The sequence below is a fragment of the Saimiri boliviensis genome, chromosome 14, assembly GCF_048565385.1.
Source record: "Saimiri boliviensis isolate mSaiBol1 chromosome 14, mSaiBol1.pri, whole genome shotgun sequence".
Lineage (NCBI taxonomy): Eukaryota > Metazoa > Chordata > Mammalia > Primates > Cebidae > Saimiri > Saimiri boliviensis.
Window position 1 is genome coordinate 4,141,294 of NC_133462.1, and position 15,779 is coordinate 4,157,072.

The 15,779-nt window shown below is 52.1% G+C and overlaps 3 protein-coding genes across 6 annotated transcripts; all 3 read right to left on the minus strand.

The window, feature by feature from the left end:
* Positions 1 to 189: 189 nt before the first annotated feature.
* Positions 190 to 5,837, minus strand: LOC141581231 (leukocyte immunoglobulin-like receptor subfamily A member 3). 4 transcript variants are annotated; one of them, XM_074385944.1, is made up of 9 exons: positions 5,567 to 5,837; positions 5,092 to 5,173; positions 4,895 to 4,930; positions 4,499 to 4,783; positions 4,060 to 4,359; positions 3,542 to 3,838; positions 2,988 to 3,290; positions 2,512 to 2,568; positions 190 to 2,364 (listed from the first exon to the last, which is right to left on the minus strand). In XM_074385944.1, exons 2-9 carry the CDS (start codon positions 5,123 to 5,125, stop codon positions 2,114 to 2,116), a joined length of 1,563 nt encoding a protein of 520 aa, XP_074242045.1. In that variant the 5' UTR covers positions 5,126 to 5,173; positions 5,567 to 5,837; the 3' UTR covers positions 190 to 2,113. The 4 variants fall into 4 exon arrangements, with proteins under 4 accessions (XP_074242045.1, XP_074242046.1, XP_074242048.1 ...); XM_074385945.1 differs by lacking the exon at positions 5,567 to 5,837 and having other exon boundaries at positions 5,092 to 5,485; XM_074385947.1 differs by lacking the exon at positions 5,567 to 5,837 and having other exon boundaries at positions 2,512 to 2,562; positions 5,092 to 5,221.
* A 2,138-nt stretch (positions 5,838 to 7,975) lies between these two features.
* LOC141581124 (leukocyte immunoglobulin-like receptor subfamily A member 4) lies at positions 7,976 to 12,528 on the minus strand (the record flags this gene model as incomplete). The annotated part of the gene is made up of 5 exons (XM_074385532.1): positions 7,976 to 10,241; positions 10,389 to 10,439; positions 11,160 to 11,207; positions 11,689 to 11,991; positions 12,237 to 12,528. Coding segments are annotated over 5 exons (804 nt in total), but the record flags the coding sequence as incomplete, so codon positions are not given.
* On the minus strand, positions 12,461 to 14,463 carry LOC141581234 (leukocyte immunoglobulin-like receptor subfamily A member 3). Its single transcript, XM_074385965.1, has 5 exons — positions 14,338 to 14,463; positions 13,863 to 13,944; positions 13,666 to 13,701; positions 13,194 to 13,478; positions 12,461 to 13,054 (listed from the first exon to the last, which is right to left on the minus strand). The coding sequence occupies exons 1-5, from the start codon at positions 14,338 to 14,340 to the stop codon at positions 12,720 to 12,722; spliced, it is 741 nt and encodes a 246-aa protein (XP_074242066.1). The 5' UTR covers positions 14,341 to 14,463; the 3' UTR covers positions 12,461 to 12,719.
* Positions 14,464 to 15,779: the final 1,316 nt, after the last annotated feature.

Sequence of the window (15,779 nt, forward strand, 5' to 3'; positions counted from 1 at the left end):
AAGAACCATCCTTCTAATGACAAAAAGTGTTACGGTCATCCGTCTACATGCTTGTTGATAAGGATTGCTATGTCCAAAGAAATAGAATTCTAGGAATGTATGAGACCCTTTTCACTTAAACATGTTTAAATATCTAAAATAGAGGAAATTAAATTTTTGATATAAAGATATGAATTATTCTGGTGAAAAATGGGCATCAGAGAAATGAGTAAGAAATCCTAAAGGTGAAAATTTCTATTGAAGAATACAATCAAAATATTTATTCTATCAGGGTCAAGATACAGCTGAAGAGACACTTATTAAATTGGAAAACAAAACTGAGAGAATTTTCCAGAATGCACCATGGAGGCACCGAAAGTGGAAATTCATCATCCTTGGGGGAATACTGTGAGGAGGGAGGACCTCATATCTACTGCACATGTCAGAAGGAAAGAAGGGGGAATGACATCAGGCAACAACTCATGAATTACAGAGTTGAACATTCGACAGAGACGAGGGAAGACTAATTAAGTGCTAGGGTGCACACATTTAAACGTGAAATGCAAATCTTCACCTACCACGATACATTGAAAAATATCAGGAGTAGATTAAAAAGTATGTATGCTAGACTCAAGTTGTCTGGCGTAAATTGTATAGTCTAAAACGCGTGTTTGTGTTCTGTGATTTTCAACTCAGCCTGTCAGTAGAGTAGCATGCACATTGGGATTGGACTTCCCAACAGAAAAACAAAAGGACAGACGATGTTGAAAAAGTACCCTACAAGTCAGTCACATAGAAGGCAGAGGTCAGTGTGTTCACAGGATTCGTACCCGAGAGTCACGAGACACACGTTGGATCCATGGGAAAGGCTGGTGGCCAGGTATGGCTGGAGGGTAATCGGTGACAGATACGAGTCTCCCGCTTGACATCACTGATATCTGGCTCAAATTTTTGGCCTGGCACAATCAAACTACGACTTGGAAGATATTCTTACGTGTATACAATATTATGCTTTCCCTATAACCATAATACTGTAATCATTCATATTCTGTTGAGTCTTTGAAAATGTCCCTAATGGAATGTACTTTTTCTACATGGTAAACAGCGAATGCCTGTTCCCTTTGTCCTAGAAAGTTCAGGATTCTTTGGTCCCTCAGGATCCTTCCCCCAGCCATTCCATCCTATGAGGCTGTTTTACATCCTTCAAACACAGTGGTCTTTGACCTAGGAATGTTTAACGCTTTAATGCTGGGACTCAAGTCCTCTTGCTGTTTGGGAGAAGTCAGAGAAGAATCAGCCCCAGTCATTTCTGCATGTTTCTATCTGACTGTCACAGTGAGTAGAAAGAAACAGCTCAACTCACTGACAAGATTCATTGGCCTGAGGTCTTGCCTTCAGCTGGATGTCTCTCCTACTTCCGTGATTTTCCTTCCGTGGATCACCAACACACTGTAAATGCCTATCATTGTTTTGACATGGTGTACTTTGGTTCTGCCTGGGAAGGTGGGACGTCATGAAGTGAGGAGCTCACAGGTCATAGGTGGATTGAAATGTTTTCAGGCAGAATATGCAGATCCATAGAGACAGAAAGCACACTCGTGGTTACCAGGAGGGAGAGGAAATGGGAGTGACTGCTGAGCGGGTGTCAGGTGAGGACGATGGTGTGGAACAGGATGACAGTGATGGTCACACAATCATCTGAGGGGAAGACACACAGATAGCATCTGAGAAAGAGGGAAGGGCTCGTAGGGTCCGGAGGGGGTGTTGGGGCATCCAGGTGGTTTCAACTTTTCCTGGTTGAAATCTGATGCTCTCCCATTGATTTATTTACTGGACCACATTTGGAATTCTGAACTGAGGAGATGGAGGCTCAGTAACTCTCCACAGGGAGTGTGGCAATGAGGAATAAGGAAGACTGTGTTACATCATGGACCAGAGCACGCAGGTGTGCAGAGGTGTGGACCCGATGCTGGATGGGATGGAGCCTCATGTCTGGGGGAGGGAGAAGAAGGGGACCCAACGATGGGAAGTCAACATTCATAGAGAGGAAAGTATCACATGTTCATGGTCCTCCATGGATCACCCTGGAAAATGTCTCTGCACTGGAAATCTGCTTTCCTCTCTCTAGAAATCATCAGCAGACAGTCCAGATAGCATCAGCCTTAAATGGTCTCCAGAACCTGCTGGGATCATCAGATCTGTTCCCAAGGCTCCAGCACTCTGAAGGCTGCACTATCTTCTCTGCTGTTCCCCTCCTGGCTGCATCCTGGAGGCTTCTCTGGCTGTGCTGAGCCTCAAATAGCAGAATGCCAAGGACCACCAGGACCAAGCCAGCCATGCCCATGCGGATGAGATTCCCCACTGTGTAATCCTGGGGCTGTGAGGCTGGGGAGAGTGGACAAAGAGGTCACAGAGATCAGGGAGGATCAGCATCACCCAGGACCTCTGGATGTCCACCCAGGGCACCCACCTCCCCTTGACAGGACCCAACACTCTGTGCCACCCCATGACCTCAAGCATCTCCTCACTCACCATCCTTGGAGTCAGACTTGTTTTGTGATGGGCTGAGGGTCTCAGCTGCTCCTGAGACTCAAAACCAGGGAGGAGAGACATATTCAGATGTAAGTTATATAACAGGTTAGATGTAACTTATACAACCTCCCCTGGAGCCTGTGGCCCTCACTCTGTCTCTGCCCAGCTCCCTGGAGGGAAACTGGTGCTGGGTCCTTGAGAGGAAAGGGATCCTCTGGGAGCCTTGGCACTGTCCTGGGGGGGGACGCGCTCCATGTCCCTCCCCCACCCCCCTCTCCTCTTTGTGATGCTGGTGATGTGCTGAGGGTGGGTGTGCCTGGGAGGGTCCCACTGTCCTCCTTCCGTCTGAGGGCTGAGGCCCCTCTGGCTGAGCCTCCTGCAGAGCCCCCACTCCCTCCATCCCAGCCCAGAGCTCTCCTGGGGCAGGGCCTGAGCTGAGCCTTTGAGCTCAGAGAGGACAGGGTCAGGGGCCTCACCTGAGACCACGAGCTCCAGGGGGTCACTGGGGAGGGACAGCAGATAGGTGTTGAACCTCCGTGAGCCATAGCACCTGTAGGTCCCCGCATGGGCTGAGGTCACAGGACTCATGGGGAATTCAGCCTGGTACTTATGAGCTTGGGACTTTGATCTCAGACGCCGGGGGTGATGGGCTGCTCCCTCCTTGGTCAGAAGGAAAGTGTCCATCCACCACTGTGACTGACACAGCAGGGTCACGTTCTCTCCTGAGGCCACCCTGGGGCCCGGCTGCACTGAGAGGGAGGGTGTGTCAAGGATCTGTCCTGGAGAGAAGAGGATGGGTGAGGGGCTGCCCCACCTTGTTCTGAGCTGAGACCTCCCCAGGCCTCTCCCTGGGACCCTCAGTCTTTGTCTCTGTTTTCTCTGAGTCTCCCCCTTCTCGCCCATCCCCTGTCTCTGTCTGTCTCTCCCTCCCTTGGGACCCCCACCCCTCATCCCGGCCATCACCACCTGGGCTCCCCGGCAGGGCCTGTGCAGAGCCTGGGCCCCTGACTGAACCCGCTGGGCTCCTCACCTGCGATCAGGATGTCCAGGGGGTCACTGGGGGCCGACCACTCAGAGGAAAAGTTGTGTGCACCGAAGCATCTGTACTGGCCCCCGTGGGAGCGGCTCACAGGGCTCAGGATGAAGTTGGCCTGGGAGAGCCCAGCCTGGAGCTGCCGGCCAGGGCGCTGGAGGAAGTCAGGTCCCCAATCCTTGTACAGAGCAAACCTGTCGTAGCCAACATCAGAGCCACACTGGAGGGTCAGGGTCTCCCCAGGGGCCACGACAGGACCCGGCTGCACTGAGAGTGATGGCTTCTCAGAAACACCTGGGAAAGGTGGTCATGGTCTCCAGGAGCCGACCCTCAGGCTCCCCACAAATCCTCCCTCTCCCCCAGCCTCACCACTGCAGATCTTCCTGTGTCTCTAACCCAGGAGCCCTGAGCCCTCTCACCCCAACATCGTCCCACCTGGAGCTGCTCTGAGACGCGGCTCCTCCCCACCTGCCCAGAGACTCAGGGATCTCCAGGCAATGCTGTGAATTTCTCACCTGGGACCAGGAGCTCCAGGACATCACTGGGTAAAGACCACACATAGGGAGAGTGAGAGTAATAACCATAGCACCTGTACGTCCACCTGCGACTGGGGCTCAAGGGGCCCACGGAGAAGACGGCCCGAGACGACCCACGGGTACAGGGCTGGGAGTTCAGGCGTTGTGGGTGTTCATCTTCTTCCTTACACAGAGTGAAGCCATCAGGTGCCACCTGTGAGCCACACTGGAGGGTCACGTTTCCTCCTGGGGTCACCACAGGGCTGGGCAGGGCTGAGAGGGTGGGTTTGATGTAGGCTCCTAGGAGAGAAGGAGGCACCATGTTAAGTGGGGCTCACACCTCCCACATCATTCCCAGGGCTCGGCTGTGAGAAGGGAGATATTTCTGAGAACAGACCCCCTCAGAGCCTGGGACTGGGACCCTTGAGTGTCCTCTCACCTGTCATCACCAGCTCCAGGGGATGACTGAGCTCTGACCAGCGAGTGCCTCTGTGATACTGACAGCGATAGCGCCCTGTGTGTTCCTCAGCAATGGACTGGATGGGGAACTGGCCCTTCTTCACAAGCTTCTGTGGGATCTGACTAATCCAGGTTGCTGCTTTTTTTTCTCGATATAGACGGTACTTCTGGGCTTCCACGCTTGCCTGGCAACTGAGGGTCACGGGACTCCCCTGGGTGATCACAGAGCCTGGCTCAGCCCAGAGGGTGGGCTTGGGGAGGGTCCCTGGCAGGAAAGCAGAGGTCAGATTCTAAGTCATTCCCCTCCCTGGCTACACGGGGGTGGGCCTTGTCCCCAGTGAGGAGGAGGACGTGGGCCAGCTGGGGACAGACTCACCTGCCTGCACGTGGGTCCTGGGGCCCAGACTCAGCCCTGGAAGAGAGTTCCCTGTGAGAGATTTGCCCCTGAAGCCTGAGCAGGTCCGCCCCTCCCTGGGGTCTTTGTGAGCCCTGGGGTCTCCTCATGGACCAGAGTTTGGCTGTGGGGTGAGGTCCCTCCTAAGTTAGAATCTCAGCTCCCTCTTCAAATCTCACCGAGACAGATCAGCACCATGAGGATGGGGGTCATGGCGTCTCCTCCCACTGCCCTGCTCTGCAGATGGATGAGCCCTCGGTGCTGGCAGGACAGAGACACACAGGGTGTGGACACTTGGTGGCTGGGTCCTTCTTGTCATGGGATTGTGTCATCTGCAGCCACACAGGAAGCAGAACTGCCCTCCCCAGGAGCCTGGCTCTCATTCCTTTAGGGCTGAGGTGGGGGTGGGCCCAACCCCTATACAGACATTTCAGACTGTAATGGGGTCTTTCCTGACCCCCAGCCACTGTCTGTCTGGTTTGTTTTCATCTCACTGGGAGCTGGGATGTAGCAGCCAATAGAACTGGTGCTTTTCTGCACCTGCCCTTCCAGATCAGGGTGAGCGAAATCTTCCCCTTCCTTCTCACAGCCTCCCCATGGGGTCTCCCTCCCTCTCTCACCCCGTCCATCAGCACAGCAGTGCAGGGGCATTACCACAGCTGTCCTCTCTCCAGCCCCGGAGATGCTTCAGGGAAGATGCAGGTCCATGCTGCAGGCAGGCTCAGGTCAGCAGAGACGCACCTGACACCTGGCCGTGCAGTCCAGGCTGAGCTGCGTGAGGCCGCGAGCACAGAGAAGAAATGCAGGGAAATGGGAAGAAAAGTTGACTTCTTTCTTGGCACTGGATTGTGGGTTTTCTTTCAACAAAATAATTCCCTTCTCAGCTTCCCCGTTTTAAAACTGACTCATCTCATCCTGCATCTGTGACTTTTCTGTTGGGTGTCTGCAGTGAGGGGATTGGGTAATGCAGTTTAACGTGAGAGTTTCAAGAGTTTGGTTCAGGGCAGGGCTTGTTTCCACATCATTAGCAAAAGGGTTAATTTTTCCATGTTTTCTAGAAACAACCTAACGTGCTTTATCAGAACCTGGGAATGTTCAAGACCTCAGCTTGAGTTCAAGTCTGCAGGTGAAACATGCATCTGTCCAGCCCAAAGAGCAGGCATGGCCCTTTGTCTCTCCCTCAGAACAAAAAGAAAAGTGGAGGAAATCGTGGAACCCTAGGGAGACCGTGGCTCCCCCTCGTCTGTGTTTGTGGACAGAATCTGGGATAGCTCAGTTCAGTGACTTGGGCCACACTCAGCCCTGAGCCACCTTTCCTGGGTGCACATGACACAGAAGTGCTTTATCAGTGTTGGACCGGGCATCTCTCGCACATGTGTGTGAGGCTCACGTGGGCCCCGCCGTGCTGGGCATGTCACAGAGCTGATTCCAAGCTTGGGAGTGTGGACACTGCAGGGCAGGAGTGGCTACAGCAATACCTCATGAGTTTTCATTCCTGAGCCAGCCCTGGGAGAAACTCTGCATGGAAGATCAGGTGTGTGAGAGGAAAACCACCCCAGAGGAATGAAAATCACAGAATCCATTAGAGAAAAAACAGGCAATTATAGAAATGAATTGGATAGATATTGTGAGATGAAAAATAGTAAATTATATTAACGTACTTAGAAATAATTTCATCAAGAACAAGACACAGCTAAAATGATAAATACTATATTGGTGTAAAATATTATTAGAATTCTCAGAAGTCATCAGAGACACCTTAGAAATGAAAAAATAGAAAAGATAATTAATGCACATAAGAAATAGAATGACAGGAGTGAACTGATATCTCTGTGTCACAGTTTCAGAACGAAGGAAATAAGGAGCATGTTCGTCAGTAAACACCTGCAAAGAAAATAGTTGACATTTTTACAGAAATGACAAAAGAACATAAGCTTAATGTGCACAAATTTATCAATGAAATTAATGTCTTACTGTGGTAGAGTGAAGGATATTTAGAATAAATAAAACGTCATTTTAAAACTACTGGAGAAAATACAAATTATTCTGAAATGAATGACAAGCACATTGGGACTGGATTTCCCAAAGTAAAAAGTGGTGGAAAAATGACTGGGGGTTCAGGTTCAAGTTGGCTGAACGGAAACAGCTGATGTGCCTCTCTCGTTAAGAGAAATCAAAATGGTGAGTAAATACCAAAACACCAATGGGATCTTCTAAGAGAGCGCACTGGGGCTCAGCAGAGACTGAGGACATGGAAAGCACAGGGAAGAAAAGCTGAGAGCCAGGAGAGGTTCCTAACATGGAGAAGCGGTGAGTGAGTGACAGATTCCCTAACATGAGGAAGGGGTGAGTGGGTGAGAGGCTCCCTAACACTGGGAAGGGGTGAGTGGGTGAGAGGCGCCCTAACAAAGGGAAGGGGTGAGTGGGTGAGAGGCTCCCTAACACTGGGAAGGGGTGAGTGGGTGTGAGCCCCTGGGATCCACACCCCTGTCTTGGCCCTTTACAATCCTCCTCACAGAAGAACCCCTGACTCACCTTGGCCTGCAGAGGCACACAAGGAGTTCCTGGAGATTTGGCAGAGGTGCCTCCAGAGTCCACTGGAATCCCACAGGCGTCTGATTGCTGAGCAGACTGGGTCCAGCTGCCGCTGCCTTAGCGGGGAGGGAGGAGGCCAGGCACCTCTGTGGGCTCCCAGGATAAATACGACAGCTGGGGCACAGAAGCAGCCACGCTGAGCCCCCCGTGGCTCCCTCACTTCTGTTGCTTCCTGCTAAATGGGCCTTTCTTCGTGCTAAATGGGGCTTCCTTCCTGCTAAATGGGGCTTGCCAGCTTCAGGGCCCCAGTGCACCCATCCTGCCCCCACCTGAACACTGTGGCCCTGGCCGGGTGCCCTCTGAAAGCCCAATGCTCAGAGTCCCCTGACAAGCCCTTTGAATTCACTGCCACCTCTGCTTCGGCCCTTTTATATAAAAACTCATTATATAGAAAAGACAACAGCACTCATTATGTTTGTTGCAGCACTATTTACAACAGTGTAGAAATAGAATTCTAGGAATGTATGAGACCCTTTTCACTTAAACATGTTTAAATATCTAAAATAGAGGAAATTAAATTTTTGATACAAAAATATGAATTATCCTGGTGAAAAATGGGCATCAGAGAAATGAGTAAGAAATCCTAAAGGTGAAAATTTCTATTGAAGAATACAATCAAAATATTTATTCTATCAGGGTCAAGATACTGCTGAAGAGATATTTATTAAATTGGAAAACAAAATAGAGAGAATTTTCCAGAATGCACCATGGAGGCACCGAAAGTGGAAATTCACCATCCTTGGGGGAATATTGTGAGCAGGGAGGACCTCATATCTACTGCATATGTCAGAAGGAAAGAAGGGGGAATGACATCAGGCAACAACTCACGAATTACAGAGTTGAACATTCGACAGAGACGAGGGCAGACTAATTAAGTGCTAGGGTGCACACATTTAAACGTGAAATGCAAATCTTGACCTACCACGGTACATTGAAAAATATCAGGAGTAGATTAAAAAGTATGTATGCTAGACTCAAGTTGTCTGGCGTAAATTGTACAGTCTAAAACGCATGTTTGTGTTCCGTGATTTTCAACAGCCTGTCAGTAGAGTAGCATGCACATTGGGATTGGACTTCCCAACAGAAAAACAAAAGGCCAGGAGATGTTGAAAAAGTACCCTACAAGTCAGTCACGTAGAAGGCAGAGGTCAGTGTGTTCACAGGATTCGTACCGGAGAGTCACGAGACACACGTGGGATCCATGGGAAAGGCTGGTGGCCAGGTATGCAGGAAGGTAATTGGTGACAGATGCCAGAGTCTCCCACTTGACATCGCTAAAATCTGGCTCAAATTTTTGGCCTGGCACAATCAAACTACGACTTGGAAGATATTCTCACTCAAATATTAACGCATATACAATATTATGCTTTACCTATAAGCACAGTATTGTAATCATTCATATTCTGTTGAGTCTTTGAAAATGTCCCTAATGGAATGTATTTATTTTACATGGTAAAAGGGGAATGGCTGCTCCCTTTGTCCTATAAAGTTCAGGATCCCTCCCCCAACCATTCCATCCTATGAGGCTGTTGTACATCCTTCAAACACAGTGGTCTTTGACCTAGGAAAGTTTAACGCTTTAATGCTGGGACTCAAGTCCTCTTGCTGTTTGGAAGAAGTCAGAGAAGAATCAACCCCGGTCGTTTCTGCATGTTTCTATCTGACTGTCACAACTGAGTAGAAAGAAACAGCTCAACTCATTGACAAGATTCATTGGCCTGAGGTCTCATCCTCAGCTGGATGTCTCTGCTACTTCCATGATTTTCCTTCTGTGAATCACCAACACACTGTAAATGCCTATCATTGTTTTGACATGGTGCACTTTGGTTCTACCTGGAAAGGCGAGACATCTTAAAGTAAGGAGCTTACAGGTCATGGGTGGATTGAAATGTTTTCAGCCAGAATATGCAGATCCATAGAGACAGAAAGCACACCTGTGGTTACCAGGTGTTGGAGGAAGAGGAAATGGTAGTGACTGCTGAGCGGGTGTCAGGTGAGGACGATGGTGTGGAACAAGATGACAGTGATGGTCACACAATGATCTGAGGGGAAGACACACAGATAGCATCTGAGAAAGAGGGAAGGGCTCATAGGATCCAGAGAGCGTGTTGGGGCATCCGGGTGGATTCATCTTTTCCTGGTTGAAATCTGATGCTCTCCCATTGATGTATTTACTGGACCACATTTGGAACTCTGAACTGAGGAGATGGAGGCTCAGTAACTCTCCCCAGGGAGTGTGGCAATGAGGAATAAGGAAGACTGTGTTACACGCCATGGACCAGAGCACGCAGGTGTGCAGACGTGAGGACCCGATGCTGCCACATGGGACGGAGCCTCATGTGTGGGGGAGGGAAAACAAGGGGACCCAACGATGGGAAGTCAACATTCATAGAGAGGAAAGTATCACATGTTCATGGTCCTCCATGGATCACCCTGGAAAATGTCTCTGCATTCCAACTCTGATTTTCTCCCTCTAGAAATGATCAGCAAGCAGTCCAGATAGCATCAGCCCTAAATGGTCTCCAGAACCTGCTGGGATCATCAGATCTGTTCCCAAGGCTCCAGCACTCTGAAGGCTGCACTATCTTCTCTGCTGTTCACCTCCTGGCTGCATCTTGGGGGCTTCACTGGCTGTGCTGAGCCTCAAATAGCAGAATGCCGAGGACCACCAGGACCAAGCCAGCCATGCCCATGCGGATGAGATTCCCCACTGTGTAATCCTGAGGGTGTGAGGCTGGGAGAGTGGACAAAGAGGTCACAGAGATGAGGGAGGATCAGCATCACCCAGGACCTCTGGATGTCCACCCAGGGCACCTACCTCCCCTTGACAGGACGCTACTCTCTGTGCCAGCCCCGTGACCTCAAGCACCTCCTCACTCACCATCCTTGGAGTCAGACTTGTTTTGTGATGGGTTGAGGGTCTCAGCTGCTCCTGAGACTCAAAACCGGGGAGGAGAGACATATTCAGATGTAAGTTTATAAAACAGGTTGTATATAACGTTATATGTAACTTATATAACTTCCACTGTAGCCTGTGCCTCCTCCTCTGTCTCTGCCCAGCTCCTGGAGGGAAGCCCATGCTTGAGTTCTTGAGGGGAACAGGATCTTCTGGGAGACACAGGAATGCCTTGGGGTATTGAAACATCCACCCCACACGCTTTACAGATGAAAACCTGAGGCTCAGAGAGGGGGATCACCTGCCTCAGGACCCCCAGCCAGGAAGTGTCAGACCTGGGAATGGGACCCAGGAGTCTGACCTGTAGCCCTTCTTCCATGCACTAAGCTGAGCCCCGGAGCTGCAGAGAAAGAGTCTGAATGCTCCAAACCACAGCCCTGCTCCCCTCCCCTCACCCTAGTCACCGTCACTGCTGCAGGTGGGACAGGACAGACCCCTGAGGAATCAGGTGTGGAGGCTTCCCTGGGGGGCCTCCTCTCCCAGGAGGTCAAAGCTGGGAGTCAGAGCTGAAAGGAAATTTCCCACCCATGCAGGCCTTTCTCCTTTACACCTGGAGAAACTGAGGCCTAGGCAGAGGAGGGGCCTGTCCCCGTCACCATCTCCAGAGGAGCCTTAATCCAATGACAGAACCCACCCCTGCCTCCCCGGACCCTGCCCACCTCCCCGCCCACCTCCCGCTCAGAGCGCCTCACTCACCACTCCGGGGATCTGACTCCGTGGGAGGGACAAGCTGGTCCTGAGGACCTGCTGGGTTGGGATGGGGATCAGAGGGCTGGGGCTGTCCTACTCCCCACTTCAGCCTGGCTGCTCCTCCCCCAGGCTGGGCCCCAAGATCTCCCACTGCCTCAACCCCACCCCTCACCAGCGCAGCCTCAGAGCACTGGGAGCCTGTGGCGCTCGCTCTGTCTCTGCCCAGCAACCTGGAGGGAAGCCCGTGCTGGGTCCTTAAGGGGAACGGGATCCTCTGGGAGCCTCGGGACTGTCCTGGTGGAGGCTGCGCTCCAGTCCCCTCCCCCACCCGCCTCTCCTCTTCCTGATGCTGGCGATGCCCCTGAGGGTGGGTGTGCCTGGGAGGGCCCCACTGTCCTCCTTCCCTCTGAGGGCTGAGGCCCCTCTGGCTGAGCCTCCTTCAGACCCCCCTCCCTCCATCCCAGCCCAGAGCTCTCCTGGGGCAGGGCCTGAGCTGAGCCTTTGAGCTCAGAGAGGACAGGGTCAGGGGCCTCACCTGAGACCACGAGCTCCAGGGGGTCACTGGGGTGAGACAGCAGGTAGGGGTTGAAGCTCCGTGAGCCGTAGCACCTGTAAGTGCCCGTGTGGGCTGAGGTCACAGGACTCATGGGGAATTCAGCCTGGTACTTATCAGATTGGTACTTTGAACTTAGACGAAGCGGGGCACCAGCTGCTCCCTCCTTGGTCAGAAGGAAAGTGTCCATCCACCCCTGTGACTGACACAGCAGGGTCACGTTCTCTCCTGAGGCCACCGTGGGGCCCGGCTGCACTGAGAGGGAGGGTGTGTCACGGATCTGTCCTGGAGAGAAGAGGATGGGTGAGGGGCTGCCCCGCCTTGTTCTGAGCTGAGACCTCCCCAGGCCTCTCTCTGGGACCCTCAGTCTCTGTTTTCTCTGAGTCTCCCCCTCCCCGCCCATCCCCTGTCTCTGTCTGTCTCTCCCTCCCTTGGGACCCCCACTCCTCATTCCAGCCATCACCACCTGGGCACCCCAGCAGGGCCTGTGCAGAGCCTGGGTCCCTCACTGAACCCGCTGGGCTCCTCACCTGCGATCAGGATGTCTAGGGGGTCACTGGGGGCCGACCACTCGGAGGAGACGTTGTGTGCACCGGAGCACCTGTACTGGCCCCCGTGGGAGCGGCTCACAGGGCTGAGGGTGAAGTTGGCCTGGGAGACCCCAGCCTGGAGCTGCCGGCCAGGGCGCTGGAGGAGGTCAGTTCCCCAATCCTTGTACAGAGTGAACCTGTCGTAGCCGACATCAGAGCCACACTGGAGGGTCAGGGTCTCCCCAGGTGCCACGATAGGACCCAGCTGCACTGAGAGTGATGGCTTCTCAGAAACACCTGGGAAAGGTGGTCATGGTCTCCAGGAGCCAACCCTCAGGCTCCCCACATATCCTCCCTCTCCCCTGGCCTCACCACTGCAGATCTTCCTGTGTCTCTAACCCAGGAGCCCTGAGCCCTCTCACCCCAACATCGTCCCACCTGGAGCTGCCCTGAGACGCGGCTCCTCCCCACCTGCCCGGAGACTCAGGGATCTCCAGGCAATGTTGTGAATTTCTCACCTGGGACCCGGAGCTCCAGGACATCACTGGGTGAAGACCACACATAGGGAGAGTGAGAGTAATAACCATAGCACCTGTACGTCCACCTGCGACTGGGGCTCAAGGGGCCCGCGGAGAAGACGGCCCGAGACGACCCACGGGTACAGGGCTGGGAGTTCAGGCGTTGTGGGTGTTCATCTTCTTCCTTACACAGAGTGAAGCCATCAGGTGCCACCTGTGAGCCACACTGGAGGGTCACGTTTCCTCCTGGGGTCACCACAGGGCTGGGCAGGGCTGAGAGGGTGGGTTTGATGTAGGCTCCTAGGAGAGAAGGAGGCACCGTGTTAAGTAGGGCTCACACCTCCCACATCATCCCCAGGGCTCGGCTGTGAGAAGGGAGATATTTCTGAGAGCAGACCCCCTCAGAGCCTGGGGCTAGGACCCCTGAGTGTCCTCTCACCTGTCATCACCAGCTCCAGGGGGTCACTGGGCTTTGACCAGCGAGTGAGTCTGCGATACTGACAGCGATAGCGCCCTGCGTGTTCCTCAGCAATGGACTGGATGGGGAAATGGCCCTTCTTCACAAACTCCTGCGAGATCTGACTAATCCAGGATGCTGCTTTTTTTTCTGGATATAGACGGTACTCCTGGGCTTCCAGGCTCCCCTGGCACCTGAGGGTCACGGGACTCCCCTGGGTGATCACAGAGCCTGGCTCAGCCCAGAGGGTGGGCTTGGGGACGGTCCCTGGTAGGAAAGCAGAGGTCAGATTCTAAGTCATTTCCACCCAACCCACCAGATTCCAGCTCTCAGCCCAGGACCCTCCAGACCCCCATTAGTCAGCCCAGAACTGCTATTCCCCTCCCCAGCTGCACGGGGGTGGGCCTTGTACCCAGTGAGGAGGAGGACGTGGGCCAGCTGGGGACAGACTCACCTGCCTGCACGTGGCTCCTGGGGCCCAGACTCAGCCCTGGAAGAGAGTTCCCTGTGAGAGATTTGCCCCTGAAGCCTGAGCAGGTCCGCCCCTCGCTGGGGTCTTTGTGAGCCCTGGGGTCTCCTCATGGACCAGAGTTTGGCTGTGGGGTGAGGTCCCTCCTAGGTTAGAATCTCCCCTCCCTTTTCAAATCTCACCGACATAGATCAGGACCATGAGGATGGGGGTCATGGCGTCTCCTCCCACTGCCCTGCTCCGCGGATGGATGAGCCCTCGGTGCTGGCAGGACAGAGACACACAGGGTGTGGACACTTGGTGGCTGGGTCGTTCTTGTCATAGGGTTGTATCATCTGCAGCCACACAGGAAGCAGAACTGCCCTCCCCAGGAGCCTGGCTCTCATTCCTTTAGGGCTGAGGTGGGGGTGGGTCCAACCCGTATGCAGACATTTCAGACTGTAATGGGGTCTTTCCTGACCCCCAGCCACTGTCTGTCTCGTTTGTTTTCATCTCACTGGGAGCTGGGATGTAGCAGCCAATAGAACTGGTGCTTTTCTGCACCTGCCCTTCCAGATCAGGGTGAGCGAAGGCTTCCCCTTCCTTCTCACAGCCTCCCCATGGGGTCTTCCTCCCTCCCTCACCCCGTCCATCAGCACAGCAGTGCAGGGGCATTACCATAGCTGTCCTCTCTCCAGCCCCGGAGATGCTTCAGGGAAGATGCAACTCCATGCTGCAGGCAGGCTCAGGTCAGCAGAGACGCACCTGACACCTGGCCGTGCAGTCCAGGCTGAGCTGTGTGAGGCCTCGAGCACAGAGAAGAAATGCAGGGAAATGGGAAGAAAAGTTAACTTCTTTCTTGGCACTGGATTGTGGGTTTTCTTTCAACAAAATAATTCCCTTCTCAGCTTCCCCGTTTTAAAACTGACTCATCTCATCCTGCATCTGTGACTTTTCTGTTGGGTGTCTGCAGTGAGGGGATTGGGTAATGCAGTTTAACGTGAGAGTTTCAAGAGTTTGGTTCAGGGCAGGGCTTGTTTCCACATCATTAGCAAAAGAGTTAATTTTTCCATGTTTTCTAGAAACAACCTAACGTGCTTTATCAGAACCTGGGAATGTTCAAGACCTCAGCTTGAGTTCAAGTCTGCAGGTGAAACATGCATCCGTCCAGCCCAAAGAGCAGGCATGGCCCTTTGTCTCTCCCTCAGAACAAAGAGAAAAGTGGAGGAAACCGTGGAACCCTAGGGAGACCGTGGCTCCCCCTCGTCTGTGTTTGTGGACAGAATCTGGGATAGCTCAGTTCAGTGACTTGGGCCACACTCAGCCCTGAGCCACCTTTCCTGGGTGCACATGACACAGAAGTGCTTTATCAGTGTTGGACCGGGCATCTCTCGCACATGCGTGTGAGGCTCACGTGGGCCCCGCCGTGCCGGGCATGTCACAGAACTGATTTCAGGTTTGGGAGCGTGGACACTGCAGGGCAGGAGTGGCTACAGCAATACCTCATGAGTTTTCATTCCTGAGTCAGCCCTGGGAGAAACTCTGCATGGAAGATCAGGTGTGTGAGAGGAAAACCACTCCAGAGGAATGAAAATCACAGAATCCATTAGAGAAAAAACAGGCAATTATAGAAATGAATTGGATAGATATTGTGAGATGAAAAATAGTAAATTATATTAACGTACTTAGAAATAATTTCATCAAGAACAAGACACAGCTAAAATGATAAATACTATATTGGTGTAAAATATTATTAGAATTCTCAGAAGTCAGAGACACCTTAGAAATGAAAAAATAGAAAAGATAATTAATGCACATAAGAAATAGAATGACAGGAGTGAACTGATATCTCTGTGTCACACTTTCAGAACGAAGGAAATAAGGGGTATGTTTGTGAGTAAACACCTGCAAAGAAAATAGTTGACATTTTTACAGAAATGACGAAAGAACATAAGCTTAATGTGCACAAATTTATCAATGAAATTAATGTCTTACTGTGGTAGAGTGAAGGATATTTAGAATAAATAAAACGTCATTTTAAAACTACTGGAGAAAATACAAATTATTCTGAAATGAATGACAAGCACATTGGGACTGGATTTCCCAAAGGAAAAAGTGGA

What these genes read in the sequence shown, in the direction of transcription:
- LOC141581234 (XM_074385965.1), bottom strand. An exon ending in CATGGTCCTGATCTATGTCG is followed by an intron (nt 13,702 to 13,862) that starts GTGAGATTTGAA and finishes ACTCTCTTCCAG; the next exon opens with GGCTGAGTCTGGGCCCCAGG. An exon ending in CAGGAGCCACGTGCAGGCAG is followed by an intron (nt 13,479 to 13,665) that starts GTGAGTCTGTCC and finishes CTTTCCTACCAG; the next exon opens with GGACCGTCCCCAAGCCCACC.
- LOC141581231 (XM_074385944.1), bottom strand. Translation starts at nt 5,125, where the DNA reads ATGACCCCCATCCTCATGGTGCTGATCTGTCTCG. An exon ending in CATGGTGCTGATCTGTCTCG is followed by an intron (nt 4,931 to 5,091) that starts GTGAGATTTGAA and finishes ACTCTCTTCCAG; the next exon opens with GGCTGAGTCTGGGCCCCAGG. An exon ending in CCTGGACATCCTGATCGCAG is followed by an intron (nt 3,291 to 3,541) that starts GTGAGGAGCCCA and finishes TCTTCTCTCCAG; the next exon opens with GACAGATCCTTGACACACCC.